Genomic DNA, 19,268 nt, shown 5'->3' with positions numbered 1-19,268 from the left:
TTATAAATTCCCATGTGTTTTTGGGTGTTTTTCTGGATGTTCTTATTTGCTTTATTGTTCCATTAATTTATCAATACCACTCTGGTTTAATTATTAAGGATCTTTGTTTTCAAGGTTTTCCAGGCTATGGTTATAGTTTATTTTTTCATATAATTTTAGAATCAGATTGTCTGTTAAAAAATCCTTATGGCATTTTTTTTTATTGTGGTCACATTAAATTTATGAATTTGTGTAGAGAAAAGTGGCATCTTTACAAGGAGGAGTCTTCCTAACCAAATCATAACATCTTTTCATTTATTCAGATCTCTTTTGTGTCTTTCAGGACTATTCTAAAGTTTTCATATAGGTGTAGTACATTTCTTTTTAAGATAATTCCTATAATTGGAATGCTCACTCTGAGTCTCTCAAGTAAATATTTGAAAAAAAGAATATTCCTACAATTTGTGTTTTGCTATTGCTATTGAAAATGAGGTATTTTCTTCCATTTTTCTTTCTCCTTTTTAATAGTCTTGCTTATATTAGTGTATGCTACAAATGCAAGTGGCGGGAATACAGAACTGTTCTCCTTTATTTTGTAATTTTTTTTTTAAGTTTACTTACATATTTTGAGAGAGAGATAGTGGGACAGGGTCAGAGGGAGAGAGAGTCCTCAGCAGGTTCCACACTGACTCAAGACTCAATCTCACAAAACTGTGAGATCACGCCCTGAGCTGAGATCAAGAGTCGGACACTCGGAGCACCTGGGTGGCTCAGTCGGTTAGCCGCTGACTTCAGTTCAGGTCATGATCTTGCACTCCGTGAGTTCGAGCCCCACGTTGGGCTCTGTGCTGACAGCTCAGAGCCTGGAGCCTGCTTCAGATTCTGTGTCTCCTTCTCTCTCTGCCCCTCTGCCTCTCATGCGCTCTTTCTCTCTCAAAAATAAATAAACATTTTTTAAAAATTAAAAAAAAAAGAGAGTCGGACACTTAAACAACTGAGCCACCCAGGCACCCCTCTTTTGTAATTTTTTTTTTTTTTTAATTTTTCAACGTTTATTTATTTTTGGGACAGAGAGAGACAGAGCATGAATGGGGGAGGGGCAGAGAGAGAGGGAGACACAGAATTGGAAACAGGCTCCAGGCTCTGAGCCATCAGCCCAGAGCCTGACACGGGGCTCGAACTCACGGACCGCGAGATTGTGACCTGGCTGAAGTCGGACGCTTAACCGACTGCGCCACCCAGGCGCCCCGTAATTTTTTTGAATCATTCATGGAACCAGCTCTAGAATTTTCATTGATTTCTTTTGTAGTTTCTCAAAAATATTTACAGATATTCATACTAGATGGCTCATTTACATCTATAGCACATTAAAATGAGTTCTGTTTTAAATGGAATAACCTTTGAGCTCTCAACAGGATATTTTCCCTATATTTTTTAAAAATAAGAAACTAGTACACATTACTTTATAGAAAAAGTCAGTGGTCTAAAACTTAAAACATATCACTCCAAAGTTAGTTCCATTCTTACCAATGTTTTTCCATACTCGTAATTTATGTATTTATTGTTATAGTCTCTTTTGAACTGTTTTTATAGTTAGAATCAAAGGAGTAAATTAATGAAAACTCCTGGGTTTCTCTTGAGCTCCAGATTCCTGGTCTCTCAGGTGGGACAAATAATGCCAGCGACCCCACAGGGGACCACTTGGGTGGGTTGTGGCGGAGAGTATGCATGAAACACCGAGTGTGTTCTTTCCTTCACTCTGGTCACTGGGAGCACGGCAGCTGTCATGGATCAAGCGTGTGCTTCGCCTTGCCCGACCTAAAATGTCCCGTCACAGATGGAGCGGTGTAACCTGAATAACTGTAAAGTGCCAACAAGGGTGGCTGTCTTTTTGCCGGAAAGCAGCTTTCCGAGGTTGTCGTCATCCTTTGTCTCTTCCCTTTCCTCCAGGCCTGCTCTGCGAAGAGAACATTGACGACTGTGCCGGCGGTCCCCACTGCCTTAACGGTGGTCAGTGTGTGGATAGGATTGGGGGCTACAGTTGCCGCTGCTTGCCCGGCTTTGCAGGAGAACGGTGTGAGGGGGACATCAACGAGTGCCTCTCCAACCCCTGCAGCTCTGAGGGCAGCCTGGACTGCATACAGCTGACCAACGACTACCTGTGTGTCTGCCGCAGTGCCTTCACTGGTGAGAGCCTCCCCGCCATCCCCCGTGCTCTGCCTCCGAGGGCCTTTGAGTGAGGAAATTGGGCTCTTAGGTCATGACCTAGACCCAAGTGAAGCTTTTCCTACATCTGAAAAACTAGACCAGGTTAATTCAGAGGCTCAGTTTTGCCTTAGGTCTGTGCTTCATGGATGTTACAGTCCACCTCTGCCTTTTTTTTTCCCCCTAAGAGATGCTTTCTCTTTTGTTATACATTGATTATATCATACTGTAGCAGAAATATAAAAAAAGAAATAGAATGTTAGGAGTGGTTGAGCAAAAATCCATTTTTTAATTGGGGTAAAAAACACATAACATGAAGTGTATCATCTTCACCATTTTTAAGTGCACAGTTCAGTGCTATTAAATACATTCACGCCGCCATGCTGCCATCACCAGATCCAGCCACAGAACTCTTTCATCTGAGGAAAATAACGTCTCGTGTTCAGAAACCTTACATCTACTCTGGTTTCATCACGCTGCCTCCCTTGGCATGTGATGACCTGGGTTACTGGTAGTCACTGCCACAGTGACCTTCTTTCCATCTCTGGAACCCAGAGAGGCTCAGGATCTTCTAAGTCACCTAAGGGGAGTAGGTCCACATGGGGATGTGTTTAAGCACAAATCAGTTCACGAGAGTACGTACTGCAAAGCTTCAGGGAATGATCTGCATAGCTGAGAGCTGACCAGGTCTCTTCTCAGGCTCTTCTCCAGAGAGAAGCCTTCTCAGGCTTCTCCAGGTCTCTTCTCAGGCTTCTTTTCTTTTTTTTTTTTTTTTTTTAATTTTTTTTTTCAACGTTTATTTATTTTTGGGACAGAGAGAGACAGAGCATGAACGGGGGAGGGGCAGAGAGAGAGGGAGACACAGAATCGGAAACAGGCTCCAGGCTCTGAGCCATCAGCCCAGAGCCTGATGCGGGGCTCGAACTCACGGACCGCGAGATCGTGACCTGGCTGAAGTCGGACGCTTAACCGACTGCGCCACCCAGGCGCCCCTCAGGCTTCTTTTCTTCACACATTGTAAAGATGGCCAAGCTCTGCCTCAGAATAGGGGCTTGTCACAGGCACGCGTTAGTTACTTCTGAAGATGGGCAGCTTGGTGACTTTGGGGGGACTAAAATAGTTTCTAACCGTGGCAGTGTCACCAGATACTCAGAAGTCTGCCTGGCATTTGTGGAGTCATTCTAAACCTTATGCTGTAGTAGTGTTCCTTGGGAGTCGGATAATAGGCTATAGCAGTCTGCTTAGTAATAATTTGGCAAGTTGGACTCTAGTGCATTCAGAACCCATCTCTAGACTTTTAATTTTCAAGATATGTTACCTTTAAGAACTTTGGTAATTTATGAAGAATGGAGGGATTTTGCCTGGATGCAATATCAAAAGAGAAACCATCCATTATGAACATCATACGTATTGAGGCAATGCTGGACAGAAAGAGTATGAGCAGTCTCTCCACAGCCTCATATTAGCCACGATGTGCTTTGGAAGCCAGAGATGCAAAACTGGCTGCTGTTTCTTTCATTGTCTCTGGGGCTTCCTTTATCTGGAAACACTGAAAACACTTACAAAGAAAGGGGAAACAGATAAAGGAGGACTGGAGACCACCTTGAATGAGGATCCCACCACCAGGAAGTAGGGTTAATGCATTTTCCACACTTGTGATTGAAAAGAATCCCTCAAGCCCATTGCTTGTAATTATTGTGGGATGCTGTTGCTGAGATGAGCACTGAGGGGCCGTCTGTCCCTGAGCCCCATGTCCATGTGATGGCTGCTCTCGGATAATGGCTGCTGCTGTGATTTGAAGAGACAAACACCCGTAATCCTTGCCTCTTAATTCTGGCTGGCCACAATTGTTACTATTTTAATTTCCTTTTATTTTTTTTTTTAATGTTTATTCATTTATTTTGAGAGCACACACAGGCACGTGAACAAGGAAGGGAAGAGAGAGAGAGAGACAGAGAGAGAGAGAGAGAGAGAGAGAGAGAGAGAGAGAATCCCAGGCAGGAAGAGAGAGAGAGAGACAGAGAGAGAGAGAGAGAGAGAGAGAGAGAGAGAGAGAGAGAGAGAGAGAGAGAGAGAGAGAGAATCCCAGGCAGGCTCTGCACTGTCAGCATGGAGCCCTATCTGCAGCTCTACCCCCACGAACCGTGAGATCATGACCTGAGCTGAAATCAAGGGTGGGACGCTTAACTGACCCAGCCACCCAGGTGCCCCTAATTTCCTTTTAGAAGTCCCTCTTTGTAAGTGACTTCAGGCCACATGAGGCCCACCTCCTGCTGGGCCTCCAGGTGTTCCCCCCCTCCTTGATTTCAGTTGCTTAGTTCACTTTATCATACAGCAGTGGTCTCGAGATGCCATCTGTTTTAGAACTGTTTCTAGAAGAAATGAACTCTAGAAATATTAAGCTGTATTTTAAAGCAGTGCTGATCAAATTCCAGAAAGGCTAGGAAGTGATTGAAAAGAGATATTATGGATGAAAATTCTCTTAAGCCACAAATCAGCACTTGAATGCATTGGTCTGGTGTAGCCTCTTCTGTGAAGTTGACAGTTTTAACAAAATGCAGTGAACAGTTTTGGTAAATATTTCTTTTGGCTTGTGAAAGCTAAAGTTATCTTCAAAAGAAAAAAAAAAGCTGAGGTGTCCTTTTCTGTTTCTTTTGGTCAGATTAGAGAGATTTTTCACGACTATGCCCATCTTGTTTTGTGAGTCTCTTTGGGAATCTGTGCCTTGTGTACCTATTGTATAGGCAAGACAGAAGGGGTACTGGCCTGAGCCAGGGGTGAGCCAGTCGCATGGGGGTCCAGGGAGTGTTTTCCTCATCTTCTGTTCCTTTGGCCTTAGGACTGAGCTCACACCTCTTGCCCCATCCCTCACCCTTTAGCTAGCTCCCATCCCGGCAGCACTCTGCTCAGTATATTGCCTTTTAAAACTCCTTTTCATTTTCTGCTTTGAGGTCGTCACTGTGAAACTTTCGTCGATGTGTGTCCGCATATGCCTTGCCTGAATGGGGGGACTTGTGCTGTGGCCAGCAACATGCCCGATGGTTTCATTTGTCGTTGTCCCCCGGTAAGTGCCACGTTGCCTATCGAAGGGGCCTGCTCTCTTTCACACAGTATGGACAAAGCTGAGATTAAACCTGGTTTTTCCAAGCTCCTTCTGGAACTTTCTTGGTGGGGAGATTTCTTAATTTTAGCTCCTTCACCAAAAAGTGCTGGGGTTTCCCGTGTAAAAGCTATTAAGAAACTCCCGGAAACAGTGAACTCCCTGATCTGTGACTCAGTCTTCAGAAGCACTTAGAGAAATCCACAGGAAGCGGTGGAACGTTCCCATGAAAACAAGACTTGTGTCTCTGACCTCTGGGTCCTGTGCTCGGGGGTAGTCTTGCCCCCAGATTGGGGCAGAGTTGGTTGGGAATGCTGCTCCTTAGCAGGGACTATTTGGGAGCAAGCTGCCTATTACACTAGGAGGAAGCCTATTTTTAGCCGTTTGCTGTGCAAACTCTTTTGCCACTACCAGAGGCTGAAACCCTCCCTAAAACAGAGATCACTATGTGTGAGGACAAACCAAAAGGAAACCTGTGCTGTCCCCTTGGCCTCACTGAACAGGAAGTATAGGAACAAAATGGCACAGATAGCCTGTGAGACTCCCCAGATTCCTGAAGTAACTTCTTCCACCATAAAGCCATTGTATGAGTGGTCTAATGACGTTAAGGAAGGTGCTTATAGGTACAATGCCACCTCAGTACCCCCCCCCCCCATGCCCAGTGGACTTATTTTCTAGAAGTGAGCTCTTAAAGTGAGAGAAGTCTTCACTCATCCCGTGGGACCTCTTGAAGAGGCCTCTTCCTAGGACGCGGTACAGGAGGCTACATGGAGGGATCTTAGCCGTGTACCTAGTCTTTATCTTTCTAGAGGTGGGGCAGAGAAGGGATTGGGAGGGAACACCGGGCCTGCTGTCCTCATCTGTTCACTAATCTCAACAGGGATTCTCCGGGGCAAGATGCCAGAGCAGCTGTGGACAAGTGAAGTGCAGGAGAGGGGAGCAGTGTGTGCACACGGCCTCAGGACCCCGCTGCTTCTGCCCCAACCCCCAGGACTGCGAGTCAGGCTGTGCCAGTAGCCCCTGCCAGCATGGGGGTAGCTGCTACCCTCAGCGCCAGCCTCCTTATTACTTCTGCCAGTGTTCTCCACCATTCTGGGGCAGCCACTGTGAGCTTTACACGGCCCCCACCAGCACCCCTCCTGCCACCTGTCTGAGCCAGTATTGTGCCGACAAAGCTCGGGACGGCGTCTGCGATGAGGCATGCAACAGCCATGCCTGCCAGTGGGATGGGGGTGACTGTTCCCTGACCATGGAGAACCCCTGGGCCAACTGCTCTTCCCCACTTCCCTGCTGGGATTACATCAACAACCAGTGTGATGAGCTGTGTAACACAGCCGAGTGCCTTTTTGACAACTTTGAATGCCAAGGGAACAGCAAGACGTGCAAGTAAGGGTCCAGGGGCCCCAGAAGCTGAGGGAGACTGTCACTAACACACCTCGGTTCCTCGTTCTTGCTCCTAACCACTCCAGGGCTTCAGCCCAAGCTGCCTCTGCTTTTCAGACTGGCGCCCCGAGGCCCTCTTCCGGGTGTCAGCCTTGCCCCGTCGCACGCTGCCCTGTGTTCTCCCTTGCTGACAGAGGTCCAGGAATGCTCATGCACAGCCACCCTCTCTCTGCCTCTCTCTGCCTTCTCACCTGCTGCTCTCACGACCTCCTAGGGGAAATAACTTTTGGAAGTGGTGTTACCCCACTCTCAGGCAGCCTCTCACATAACCTGCCTGCAGGATGGATGGAAAGGTCTGTACCTCTATCTGTTCACCCCATTCCTTTCCCTCAGACAGAGTTTCCCCTTCTAGACTTATGAGGAAGCATAAGCTAGACCAGGCCACTTAACCCTCCTCGTCGTCTCTGTGGCAGTTACAGGGTGCTTTATGGTTTACATAGCAACTTTCCTTTTAGCAATCCCATTTAATTTAACCCCAGTGAACTCTCAACAACCTTAATGAGGTGTAGGTACTGTTAACAGGTCTTTCACAGGTGAGGAAACTGAGACCTGGGAGGTTAGAGAACGTGCCAAAGCACATACAGCTGTTGCTGACTCCCAAGCTCTTTGTTGAGCCAGTGTGGCAGGTGATACCAATGGCATAACCACTATCAAGGGGTGAGAGTGGGGAGGAGAGTGAGGATGAAATAGTTTGTGCATCATTTAGGTTTGGGGACTCGATTTCCTTTTCCCAGTATTTGAAAGAGGCTGTACAGTTTAAATCTGGTATCTCGTCTGGGACACACCTCTCCCCACCTGCCTTCCAGAGCTAGGATTCAGTCTTGTTTGGGGAGGAAATGGGCCATATCGACAGGGTCCTCTGTGGAGCCCTGATGGCTCAGGGCTCTGTACCTTGTTCCTGGAGGCCCCCCTTTTTTTTTTTTTTCCAAAAGCTCATTCTTACCGCAGCAGGGACAGCGGATTAAAAAAAAAAAAAAAGAGGAAGCATGCACCTGGTTAATTTGTTTCAGGCATGCAGCTTTGCTTACAAAGCTGACTTACAAAGATTACCAGCTGCCTGGGCGGCTGTAAGCCCGTGCAGCATAGCGAGCACGTGTTGTTTCTCCTTTGGAGGGTGCTCACATTGAGTGGCATAGATGGGATATGTACTCTGTGCTGTCAGGATGGGAGACTCAATGAGGGGACCCGATCTGGGCTACAGAAGATAGGCGGGAAGAGCCACAGTAGTTCCAGGCAGAAAACCAAATAGCACTGCAGTCTATTCTGAACCCTTCCCTTGTTCTCCTCCTCTTCTGCCTCCCCCTGCCTAGGTATGACAAATACTGTGCAGACCACTTCAAAGACAACCACTGTGACCAGGGATGCAACAGTGAGGAGTGTGGCTGGGATGGGTTGGACTGTGCTGCTGACCGGCCGGAGAACCTGGCAGAGGGGACCCTGGTTATAGTGGTGCTCATGCCCCCAGAGCAGCTTCTCCAGGATGCCCGCAGCTTTTTGCGGGCACTGGGCACCCTGCTCCGTACCAACCTGCAGATTAAACGGGACTCCCAGGGGGTACTCATGGTCTACCCCTATTATGGTGAGAAGTCGGCTGCCATGAAGAAGCAGAGGATGATACGCAGGTCCCTTCCTGGTGACCAAGAACAGGAGGTGGTTGGGTAGGTTTTTGGTTTCTGAACTTCTTAAAGTTTATAAAGCTAAGTACTCTGACACACAGAGGAAGTCATAACTAAACCTATAAGAATGCAGAGCTCAGGCAAGTAGAACAGCCACCAAGTACAGTAAACCCGTGATGCCAGTACGTATGTTTAAGGGTAAGGTTTTCCTTGGTCTTGGTATCCTGAAAGGCGGGCTGGAGCAAGCAGAAGGTGGGATGTCAGGACGGCCTCCTCAAATGCCAGAATGTATAACCTTTTGCCAGGGTTGTCTCAAATCCCTTTACTACTGACCATTCTTTTTATGTTAATCATTGCGTTCTGTTCAAGGCCATGCATTTATAACAGAAGGCTCTCTGTAATAATCTTGAATTGTTCTGTCATTGCACCCCACTATTTGTTGCTATATCCCACAAGTTTCAACTGTATAGCTACCTCAGATGCAGATGCAGAGACCACGGAGAATAGGGACCCGCTTTACCCAGTGTCCTCCCTTTGACTTGCATTGCCTAAGTCAGAAGGCGCAAACTCAGCCAGACCAAGGAAGGTGAGACATAGTCCGGTGGGAACTCGTATTTAGGATCTAAAAGGACAGGATCTAATTTCTGAGATCTTTTGATGGCCTCATCACAGAGATAGGAGAGCCCAGTGCTGATGTGAGGAAGGAAGGCTCATGCAGTCCTTTCTAACTTCACTTGCTTGACTGGCACCCTCTGTTTTACTCACCATTTCCCCTTGGCATCCTACAGCTCTAAGGTGTTTCTGGAAATTGACAACCGCCAGTGTGTTCAAGATTCAGACCAGTGTTTCAAGAACACGGATGCAGCAGCAGCTCTTCTGGCCTCTCACGCCATCCAGGGGACCTTGTCCTACCCTCTTGTGTCCGTCGTCAGTGAGTAGCACTGGTGTTAAAGGAAGAGTTTGGGACAGGGGAGACGTCACTTGGGGCCAGTGAGAAAAGGGCATACTTTTCAGTGTGCAGCTCTGTTTTTCAGTGCCAGTGAGGTCAATCAGTCAATGCCCTCTAAATGAATTTTATGCTAAGATTGAGAGGTTTATTCAGCACATTCCCTGTCTCCCTGCACTTCCAGGTGAATCTCTGACTCCAAAAGGTACTCAGCTTCTCTATCTACTTGCTGTTGCCGTTGTCATTATCCTGTTTATTATCTTGCTGGGAGTTATCATGGCGAAACGAAAGCGTAAGCATGGCTCCCTCTGGCTGCCTGAAGGTTTCACCCTTCGCCGAGACTCCAGCAATCACAAGCGCCGTGAGCCAGTGGGACAGGATGCCGTGGGGCTGAAGTAAGACGGTTTGCCAACAAGCCACTATTCACAGTAGTAATAGCAGGGATAGAGGAGAAAGGAAATCTTGTTGAATTATGATTTTAAATTTCGAGCTCTGGCCACACCACATTGTCACACCTAACCATGATTCTGAGTGCCTGCTGAGCGACTATGAACTAACAGAGTCTGGATGCTTCTATTCTGTATATATTAAAGCAGTGGTGCTTGGCTTATATGTTGAGGCACGCTTTTGTTGTAAGCTCTTGATCCACAGGAAAGGAAAAGATGTTTACTCAGGCAGTGGGATGGAAAATACTGCCCATCCTTTGTGGGCCAAGGCTCCTGAAAGTCTTTGAGGATAGCCATGGAAAAAGTATTGAAAACCACTATATGAGTTTATGACATAACCTCTGCTCTTGTTTTTCCCCTTCATAATCGTGTCCTATCAGAAATCTCTCAGTGCAAGTCTCAGAGGCTAACCTAATTGGTTCTGGAACAAGTGAACATTGGGTTGATGATGAAGGGCCCCAGCCAAAGAAAGCCAAGGTAAGCTGGCCATGGTAGATCCACTATTATCAGCCACTATCTGGTCACATCAAATTTCTGTCCTTTGCTATCTAGAGTGTCCTGAATGGGTGAAAAGGGTGATAGTCTTTATGTGCTGCCCAGGCAATGGCTACCCCAGGTTGTCATGAAAGGCAAGAATCATTAGGTCATTGATGGCCTTGGGTTACCTCCATATGTGTTTCAGTAAGAACTCTTTAGAGGCGCCTGGGTGGCTCAGTCAGTTAAGCATCTGACTCTTGATTTCAGCTCAGGTCATGATCTCATGGAGTTTGAGCCCCACATCGGGCTCTATGCTGGCGGTGTGGAGTCTGCTTGGGAGTCTCTCTCTCACTTTCTCTCTGCCCTTGCCCCATTTGTGTGCGTGCGCTCTCTCTCTCTCTCTCTCTCTCTCTCTGTCTCTCTAAATAAAAAAATAAATAAACCTAAAAAAATAACTCTTTATTAAAAATAATAAAACAAACATGATTCCTTCCTTAAGAATCATGCTGATGGTAGCTGAATAAGGAATGATGTGTGTAAATAGCAGTTTCCTTTATGACTAGCTCTCCCCCTTATCTTCTCTGGATACTCCCCCTTCAGGAAGGAAGAAAGCCAATGACCATTGAGTTTGGAGGTTCTGCATCTTGAGCGCAGGAAACTAGAACCATAAAGTAAGAGGTAGATTGGGCTGAAGCTGATGTGAAAAGGGAGACAGTCCATCCATAGCTATACATGGCTGGGATATGCATATATCCATGAGTATTCTAAAGCAGCTTGAGGGGATGAATGCTTGAGGAATATAGACATGCAGTACAGCATGATGGTTCAGAACATTGCTTAGTTACAATCAGAACTGGATTCAAGTCCAAAACTCTGCTAGTTAGTAGCTGGAAAACTTAACCTCTTTGTACCTCATTATCCTTATCTGTAAAATAGGGAGTTGTTTCAAAGATTAAATATATATGTGTGAAGCATCTTACCCATTTTCTATCATGTAGTAAATATTCAATAAAAGGTAGCTGCCTTTTAAATTGTAGTAATAGTTACTGCCCAGCAAATATTTTCTTGGGTGTTTGCTATGTGCTGGGCATTGTATTAAGTACAGGGAGGTGGTATTGAACAAGGCTTGTTTCCTGTTCTCATGAACTTTACCTTCTCGTGGTAGAGACTGTTATATAGTGCCTTGTGAGCACTTAACACAGAGTCAGTTAAGTAGAGGTAAGCAGAGGGTATTTTCGAACCCACAAGAGGAATTAAAGTCCCGTTGTATTTGAAGGGTAGGTAGGAGTTAGTCAGACAAAGAATTGGGAAAAGATACGGCAGGCACAGGGGACAACCCAGGCAGAAGTCCAGAAGCAAGGAAATGGTGTTTTGGGGATCTGTATCTAGATAGCATATTTGGTAGGTGAAATAGATGGTATATTAAGGCTGAAGCCTGGAGTTTGGAATGGGGAGGTCGGGAGAGTGGTACAGATGGCACAGGAGAGGGTGACAGGAATCACATCCGGCAGCAGCAGGAAGGCAGTGTGGATGACACCCTGGCAGGTAGAATAGGAGGAGACTACAACTGCCTCCTTGTCCGCAGCCCCTAATGGTGGGCCAGGTCAACACAGAGCGTTGTTTTCTTGTCAGGCTGAAGATGAGGCTTTGCTCTCAGAAGAAGATGATGCCATTGATCGACGTCCATGGACACAGCAGCACCTTGAGGCTGCAGATATCCGCAGGACGCCATCGCTGGCACTCACTCCTCCACAGGCAGAGCAAGAGGTGGATGTGTTGGATGTGAATGTCCGTGGCCCAGGTCAGCACACACCCGCTTTCCAAACCTGCCCTGCCTGCCCTTGGCTCTGTGATGTGCCTCGGTGATCTGCCCCCTGCCAATTGCACAGAGTAAATTAGCATGAGGAAATGAACACTTAGGGAATACAGACATGCAGAACATGTAAACTTCTGTAAGAAGAGGGAAGGATTTTATATTGCCTCACCTACAGCATGCTTGGGAATAGATAGGCTGATTACATGGGAAAGAGTTTAATGGGATAGAGAAATAATATCCCAAAGCAGAAGGATAGAAAATTACTTTAACTGATACCTTAGTGCATATTATTGTTAATACTAGATATTTTTAAATGTTGCCCAATTTAAAATAACATAGCACTTAGGAACTCAAACAGGAAGGCTTGCTTAACTTAGAGAAGAGCCCTAGCTTAAAAACACTCTTATTTTCCCATAAAGGGCATTATCTATCAGAGGAAAAACAGGTGGCAAATGTAAACCGAATTGCCCATTACCACAAGAAGCTCAGAGGGTTTTTCCCATAAGAATAACTTTATTCAAACAGAACGCTTCCAGCCACTGGGTTCATTGAATATTAATGTCCTTCTCCTCCTTAAATATTTTTTGGAAAATTCCGTTCTTATAGATGGGTGCACCCCACTGATGCTGGCTTCCCTCCGAGGAGGCAGCTCAGATATGAGTGATGAAGATGAAGATGGAGAGGACTCTTCTGCCAACATCATCACAGACTTAGTCTACCAGGGTGCCAGCCTGCAGGCCCAGACAGACCGGACTGGTGAGATGGCTCTGCACCTTGCAGCGCGCTACTCAAGGGCTGATGCCGCCAAGCGTCTCCTGGATGCAGGTGCAGACGCCAACGCCCAGGACAACATGGGCCGCTGCCCTCTCCATGCTGCAGTGGCAGCTGATGCCCAGGGGGTCTTCCAGGTAAAGAACAGAGCTGATTCCCCATAGATCTATAATGGTTTCTCTTTGCTAAGGCACTTAATACCCAATTATGCTCCTTCGGTAATTCTCTGAGAAAATAGGGCGGATGGTGGATCTGGTGGATCCAGGATGGTGGAGTCCTGCTTTTCGGATGGGAAAGCAGGAAAAGAGCAGCAGAAAACTGACCTAACCAGAACAGCCAGGTAGCAACAGAGCTTACAGCAGATCCCACCAGTTTTCTGATTCTTCGTCACTGTTCATTTTGATGTGCCAAAATGCCTCCCAAATGAATAGATCAGATGGGAGTGATACCTGTTATGAAGTTTTTGACTAGTATCAGCTTCTCCCTGTAGATTTATCTGGCCATATGGGCTTCCAGCTGCTCCTTGGTGGTCTTTTTGACATGAATTCACTGTGTATTCCTTTTATTTTACCCTTGTGAGGAAACTGGAAGCATTCTGATTAATCTTAAACTATATACACCATAACTGAGGTTATGATATTTTCCCACTTACTCCTTTCTTTAGAAAGCAGAAGACATCACTCTCCATGAGATGGCGTCCCCAGCACCCTTTGTTCCTTCATTCATTCATGCATTCATTCAGCATTTATTGATTGAGGATGATAGAATCATGGACACAAAGACAACAAGCATTCCCTGCCCTCCAGGAACTTACAGGGTTGCCTCAGCTCTGATGCTCTTGTTTCTTCTTTTAACTTCATTATTTTCTTTTATCTAGTTGACTGTCTTTTCTGTACTTTCTCATCTTGTAGATTCTGATCCGCAACCGAGTAACTGATCTGGACGCCAGGATGAATGATGGCACTACACCACTGATCCTGGCCGCCCGCCTGGCTGTGGAGGGAATGGTGGCAGAACTGATCAACTGCCAAGCAGATGTGAATGCAGTAGACGACCATGGTAGGGCCGAGAGGCAGGGAGCCAGATTCTCGCCTGCAAAGCATGCCTCTAAGGGGGAAAATCATTATGTGATCTTTAAAGAACCATCTCAGATTTGAATCCAATGAAGATTCTATCATTCATTTATTCTTCTTTCAACATTTTAAGTCCAGAGAACTAAGCCAGTGGCAAGTCCATAGGCGAAGATAGGAAGGGATTTTTAGTGAGGGTTTTTGGAACCCAAAGCCAGTCTATGAAAGGCTTGCGTCTGTAGGTTCCACTCTGGATATGAGGACTAGTGAGCTTGTCCTCACTAGGGAGGGATTATGAGCAACATCTTAAATAGACATTCTGGTGTGATAAGTAGATAGATTATTGTCCTCAGTATGGGATTCTACCATGTGGAAGACGTGGGTACCCTAGACAAATGATCTTTTTACCTACATGTCTTTCTAATGCTAGGCAGCCTATATTAAAGTATTTCTAGAACAGGAAAAGGAAGATAATACTTTGGTTTTTTTCCACAGGCTGTCACTGACAACTGGCTTGCTTCTCTCTGGGAAGTTCAAGGTTTCCTTATATAAGTCATGATGCTTCCTTATACTGGGAAGAGGACATGTTCCTCTACTCTGTCTGCTTATAAAAATGTTTCTCCCTGCAGGAAAATCCGCTCTTCACTGGGCAGCTGCTGTCAATAACGTGGAGGCAACCCTTTTGCTGTTGAAAAACGGGGCCAACCGAGACATGCAAGACAACAAGGTACAGTCTGGGCAGACCTAGCAGTGCCTCAGATTACGAAGCCTTCCCTTTTCTCCTATAGCTCCTCTTGTGATGAGTATAGACAAAGAGGGAGGCAGCGTGGACAACAGCTGGATCCAAAGAGTTTGAGGGGAAGGTATTGGGTTATCCAGGGATGTGTCAGGAGGCGAGTCCTCTGCCTACACAGTACTCAGTCTGGATCAGGCTGTCCTGTAAATCCGTAAATAACTTCAGTGTAGCCTTTTCTGCCTTTCTCTTTGACATCGTCCTTTCTCCTGGTCTCTGTTCTCTTCATGCTCACTTGCTTTTCTCTTGTTCTTGTTCATTTTCTTTGCTGTGGCTCTTGTTTTCTGTTCTTGGACACCATGGTATTTTCTTGGTTGCTTTTCTTCCTCTGGGTTTTGGGTCATACTTCTCTTCTCTTGTGTATTTCCTCTTTTCTCTAATTTTAATTCTTTCTTAAACATGTTTTGTTTCCTATTGCTTCTGCTTCCCCTTATTTTTCTGCTTTAGGTTCTTGCCCTCCTACTTCTCTTATTTCTAAGAAGTCCTTTTCCTCTTAGGACCCTATTTTGATAAGCTCAGTGCTCTTTTAAGCAAATCTCTGGCTCAGGAGAATGCTTTATTTCACACATTCCCAACTAAGGAGACATCACCCTCAATGGGGCAAAATTGACTGTTGAGGAAGGGTAGAATGATCTTACTCTTTTTGTGTATAAAACTACAGATATATGGGGCACCTGGGTGGCTCGGTCAGGTAAGCGTCCAACTCTTGGTTTCAGCTCAGGTCATGAACTCACCATTCATGAGTTTGAGCACTACGTTGGGCTCCATGCTGACAGCACACAGCCTGCTTGGGATTCTCTGTCTCCCTCTCTCTCTGCCCTCCCCCCAACCCAATCTTTTTTTTTTTAAATTTTTTTTTTTTCAACGTTTGTTTATTTTTGGGACAGAGAGAGACAGAGCATGAACGGGGGAGGGGCAGAGAGAGAGGGAGACACAGAATCGGAAACAGGCTCCAGGCTCTGAGCCATCAGCCCAGAGCCTGACGCGGGGCTCGAACTCACGGACCGCGAGATCGTGACCTGGCTGAAGTCGGACGCTTAACCGACTGCGCCACCCAGGCGCCCCTCAATCTTTCAAAATAAATAAATAAATTGTTATTTATTTATGTTTTTTTAATTTTCTCTTTTACATTTATTTATTTTTGAGAGACAGAGAGACAGAGCACTAGTCGGGGAGGGATAGAGAGAGGAAGACACAGAATCCTAAGCAGGCTCCAGGCTCTGAGCTGTCAGCACAGAGCCCGACGCAGGGCCCAAACTCACAAACCGTGAGATCATGACCTGAGCCGAAGTCAGACACTTAACTGACTGACCCACTCAGGCGCCCCATAAAAAAAATTTTTTTTTTCAAGCTACAGATATACATTCAGTACCTAGGTAGATAGACATTTTATCTGTGCTAGTAAAATTTCATATGGGGAGGCAGTTAGGGAAATAATGTCTAAGGGGTTGATGATAACAAAAAGTTTGAGAAACACTGACATATGATCAAGGGTGTTACTAATTTTCATGTGCTATGTGGGTCTTCTCTGTAGGAAGAGACACCTCTGTTTCTTGCTGCCCGGGAGGGAAGCTATGAAGCAGCCAAGATCCTGTTAGACCATTTTGCCAATCGGGATATCACAGACCACATGGATCGTCTTCCCCGGGATGTGGCTCGGGACCGCATGCACCATGACATCGTGCGCCTCCTAGACGAGTACAATGTGACACCGAGCCCTCCAGGCACTGTGCTGACTTCTGCCCTCTCACCTGTCATCTGTGGGCCCAACAGATCTTTCCTCAGCCTAAAGCACACCCCAATGGGCAAGAAGCCTAGACGGCCCAATACCAAGAGTGCCATGCCCACTAGCCTCCCTAACCTTGCCAAGGAGGCCAAGGATGCCAAGGGTAGTAGGAGGAAGAAGTCTCTGAGTGACAAGGGTCAGCTGTCTGAGAGTTCAGTGACTTTATCCCCAGTTGATTCCTTAGAGTCTCCTCACACATATGTTTCTGACACCACATCCTCTCCAATGATTACATCCCCTGGAATCTTACAGGCCTCACCCAACCCTATGTTGGCCACTGCTGCACCCCCTGCCCCAGTCCATGCACAGCATGCACTGTCCTTCTCTAACCTGCATGAAATGCAGCCTTTGGCTCACGGGGCCAACACTGTGCTTCCCTCAGTGAGCCAGCTGCTATCCCACCACCACATTGTTCCCCCAGGCAGTGGCAGTACGGGGAGCTTGGGAAGGCTCCATCCAGTCACTGTTCCAGCAGATTGGATGAACCGCATGGAGATGAATGAGACCCAGTACAATGAGATGTTTAGTATGGTTCTGGCTCCAGCTGAGGGCACGCACCCTGGCATAGCTCCCCAGAGCAGACCACCTGAAGGGAAGCATATAACTACCCCTCGGGAGCCCTTGCCCCCCATTGTGACTTTCCAGCTAATCCCCAAAGGCAGTATTTCCCAACCAGCAGGGACTCCCCAGCCTCAGTCCAACTGCCCCCCACCTGTTGCAGGTCCTGTGCCCACCATGTACCAGATTCCAGAAATGGCTCGTTTGCCTAATATGGCTTTTCCCACTGCCATGATGCCCCAGCAGGATGGGCAGGTTGCTCAGACCATTCTCCCAGCCTATCATCCTTTCCCAGCCTCTGTGGGCAAGTATCCCACACCACCTTCACAGCATAGTTATGCTTCCTCAAATGCTGCTGAGCGAACACCCAGTCACAGTGGTCACCTCCAGGGTGAGCATCCCTACCTGACACCATCCCCAGAGTCTCCTGACCAGTGGTCAAGTTCATCACCCCACTCTGCTTCTGACTGGTCAGATGTGACCACCAGCCCTACCCCTGGGGGTGCTGGAGGAGGTCAGCGGGGACCTGGAACACACATGTCTGAGCCACCGCGCAGCAACATGCAGGTGTATGCATGAAAGAGTCTGCCTCCAGTGTAGGGACAGAACTGCCTATTGTAAATGCTGCTGAGGAACAAATGAAGGTCATCCGGGAGAGAAATGAAGAAATCTCTGGAATCAGCTTCTGGAAGCAGGAGGAAGAAGATGCTTTTATCTTTTAGATAATGCAAGAAGCAATTTTGTCAGCTTCACTGGGTATCTGCAGGATTTGGGGTGGGAGGAACATGGTTCCTTTCAGTCTCTTACCCATCAAGCCAAGTTTGTGGAAACTCAAGATGAATACAAGACTTGGGGCCACGTTTACTCTTTTCTCTTTGGAGAAAAGAATGGATGCCTGTTGTAGCCCAGAAATTCTTGCAGCCTGGACTGCATTTTAAGCCCTGGGGGCTTCTGCCATATCCATGAGAAGATTTTACGTACAGTCCTGTTGGGAATTGTACCTTGGAATTCTGCCCAAGTTGACTTATCTCATCTTCTCTTACTTGGAAATTCTTCTGACTTCATTGGTGCTTTAATTTTTGCACCTCTCTGTGGTTGTACTCCCCCCACACCCCCAGCATGGTATAGGGCAACGTGCTTTTAATCATTCCTGCTCTGAAAAGCAATTTCAGCCTCCTTTCCCCTCTTCTCCCAGTGTCCCCAGGAATATCACAGGGTTTGCTTCGGTTATGGTTCTCAGCATACACCTTTCAAGTATGTTTCTTTAGAAAACGGATTCATTGCAGTCTCCTACATAATGTCATTTCTAGAAGAGGAAGGGGAGCAAGACATTTTTCTTTGAACCTATTTTGGAGACAGAAGTCCTTTTCAAGAGACTGCACCTTAGTTCTCTTGCCTGCATGCAGGGCTTTATGTAAACCTTACCAGGAAGAAGGATAAGAATTGGTTGTTTTCCCATTTGTGGGCCTAGTCAGTGGGAAGTTTTATCATTGGCAGTGCAGGTACTATGAGCCCCTTAAAACAAATAAATAAACAAACAAACAAGAAACAGACAAAGATGTGGAATGTTGGAATGACCAAGAGATAAGCTAACTCATGTGAGAAGTGGTTATCCACTAACAAGTCCCTTTCCTTCTCTCCCAGCATTCTATTGACGGCCTGTGCAAAACACATTTGTTCCCAGATCTCAGAACCCCTGGCCTACTTCACTCACTCATCCAGCAGGGAAAGCTAGCCTTAGTTGTTGAGACTTTCCTTCCATAGAAGAAAATGTCTCAAACGATGCTTCCTCGCCACTCAGAGCTGAACTCTGTTTGGCTCGAGGGACCCCGTGCCAGCCGGGTTCCTTTTGCGGAGGGATTGCAGTCTCTGCTTCCTGAGGCTGTTTCTGACCGCAGGCCTGCTCACCAGCCCTTCGCTGTGCGTGCGGTCTGAGTTATTGGTGCACCCAAGTAGGTTCTCACCGAACGCATGGATTTTTCTGTGTTCAAGTGCAGGAAATAGAAAGCTAACCTAGTTTTCTGGGATCCAAGCCAGCCCCGTACAAAGGTTGGAACTATGAGGCAGCCTTTGCTATTTTTTGCTACCATTCCTTTTGTTTTGAGGCAGTCGTGGTGTTCTCTTTCAGGCAACTAACATAGAAACTTACTGTGGACATTTTCCTTTCCCGGAGTTGCCTTGTAGATAATGATGGACAATTAAAGACTGTCTTTGTCATTCTCATGCTCAGATTATGGTTATATTTTACTTGAGTCGGCTCTC

General features: G+C 46.6%; 1 protein-coding gene across 2 annotated transcripts in view; it reads left to right on the top strand.

Annotated features, from left to right (window-relative positions):
* NOTCH2 (notch receptor 2) overlaps positions 1-19,235 on the top strand; it is a 164,911-nt gene extending 145,676 nt beyond the window's left edge. For both annotated transcript variants that reach the window (XM_086717958.1, XM_086717959.1), the window contains exons 23-34: positions 1,930-2,166; positions 5,136-5,248; positions 6,165-6,670; positions 8,038-8,385; positions 9,132-9,274; positions 9,474-9,684; positions 10,116-10,212; positions 11,845-12,013; positions 12,635-12,936; positions 13,711-13,858; positions 14,499-14,596; positions 16,197-19,235. In XM_086717958.1, coding sequence (XP_086574084.1) covers positions 1,930-2,166; positions 5,136-5,248; positions 6,165-6,670; positions 8,038-8,385; positions 9,132-9,274; positions 9,474-9,684; positions 10,116-10,212; positions 11,845-12,013; positions 12,635-12,936; positions 13,711-13,858; positions 14,499-14,596; positions 16,197-17,585 — 3,761 coding nt within the window. In that variant the 3' untranslated portion in view covers positions 17,586-19,235. The remainder of the gene's footprint in view (positions 1-1,929; positions 2,167-5,135; positions 5,249-6,164; positions 6,671-8,037; positions 8,386-9,131; positions 9,275-9,473; positions 9,685-10,115; positions 10,213-11,844; positions 12,014-12,634; positions 12,937-13,710; positions 13,859-14,498; positions 14,597-16,196) is intronic.
* The last annotated feature ends 33 nt before the right edge of the window (positions 19,236-19,268 follow it).

This window comes from Puma concolor, chromosome C1, assembly GCF_028749965.1.
Source record: "Puma concolor isolate L17-30 chromosome C1, mPumCon1.1.hap2, whole genome shotgun sequence".
NCBI lineage: Eukaryota > Metazoa > Chordata > Mammalia > Carnivora > Felidae > Puma > Puma concolor.
The sequence above is the reverse complement of the archived record's forward strand: the minus strand, read 5'-3'. Positions and strand labels throughout refer to the sequence as shown.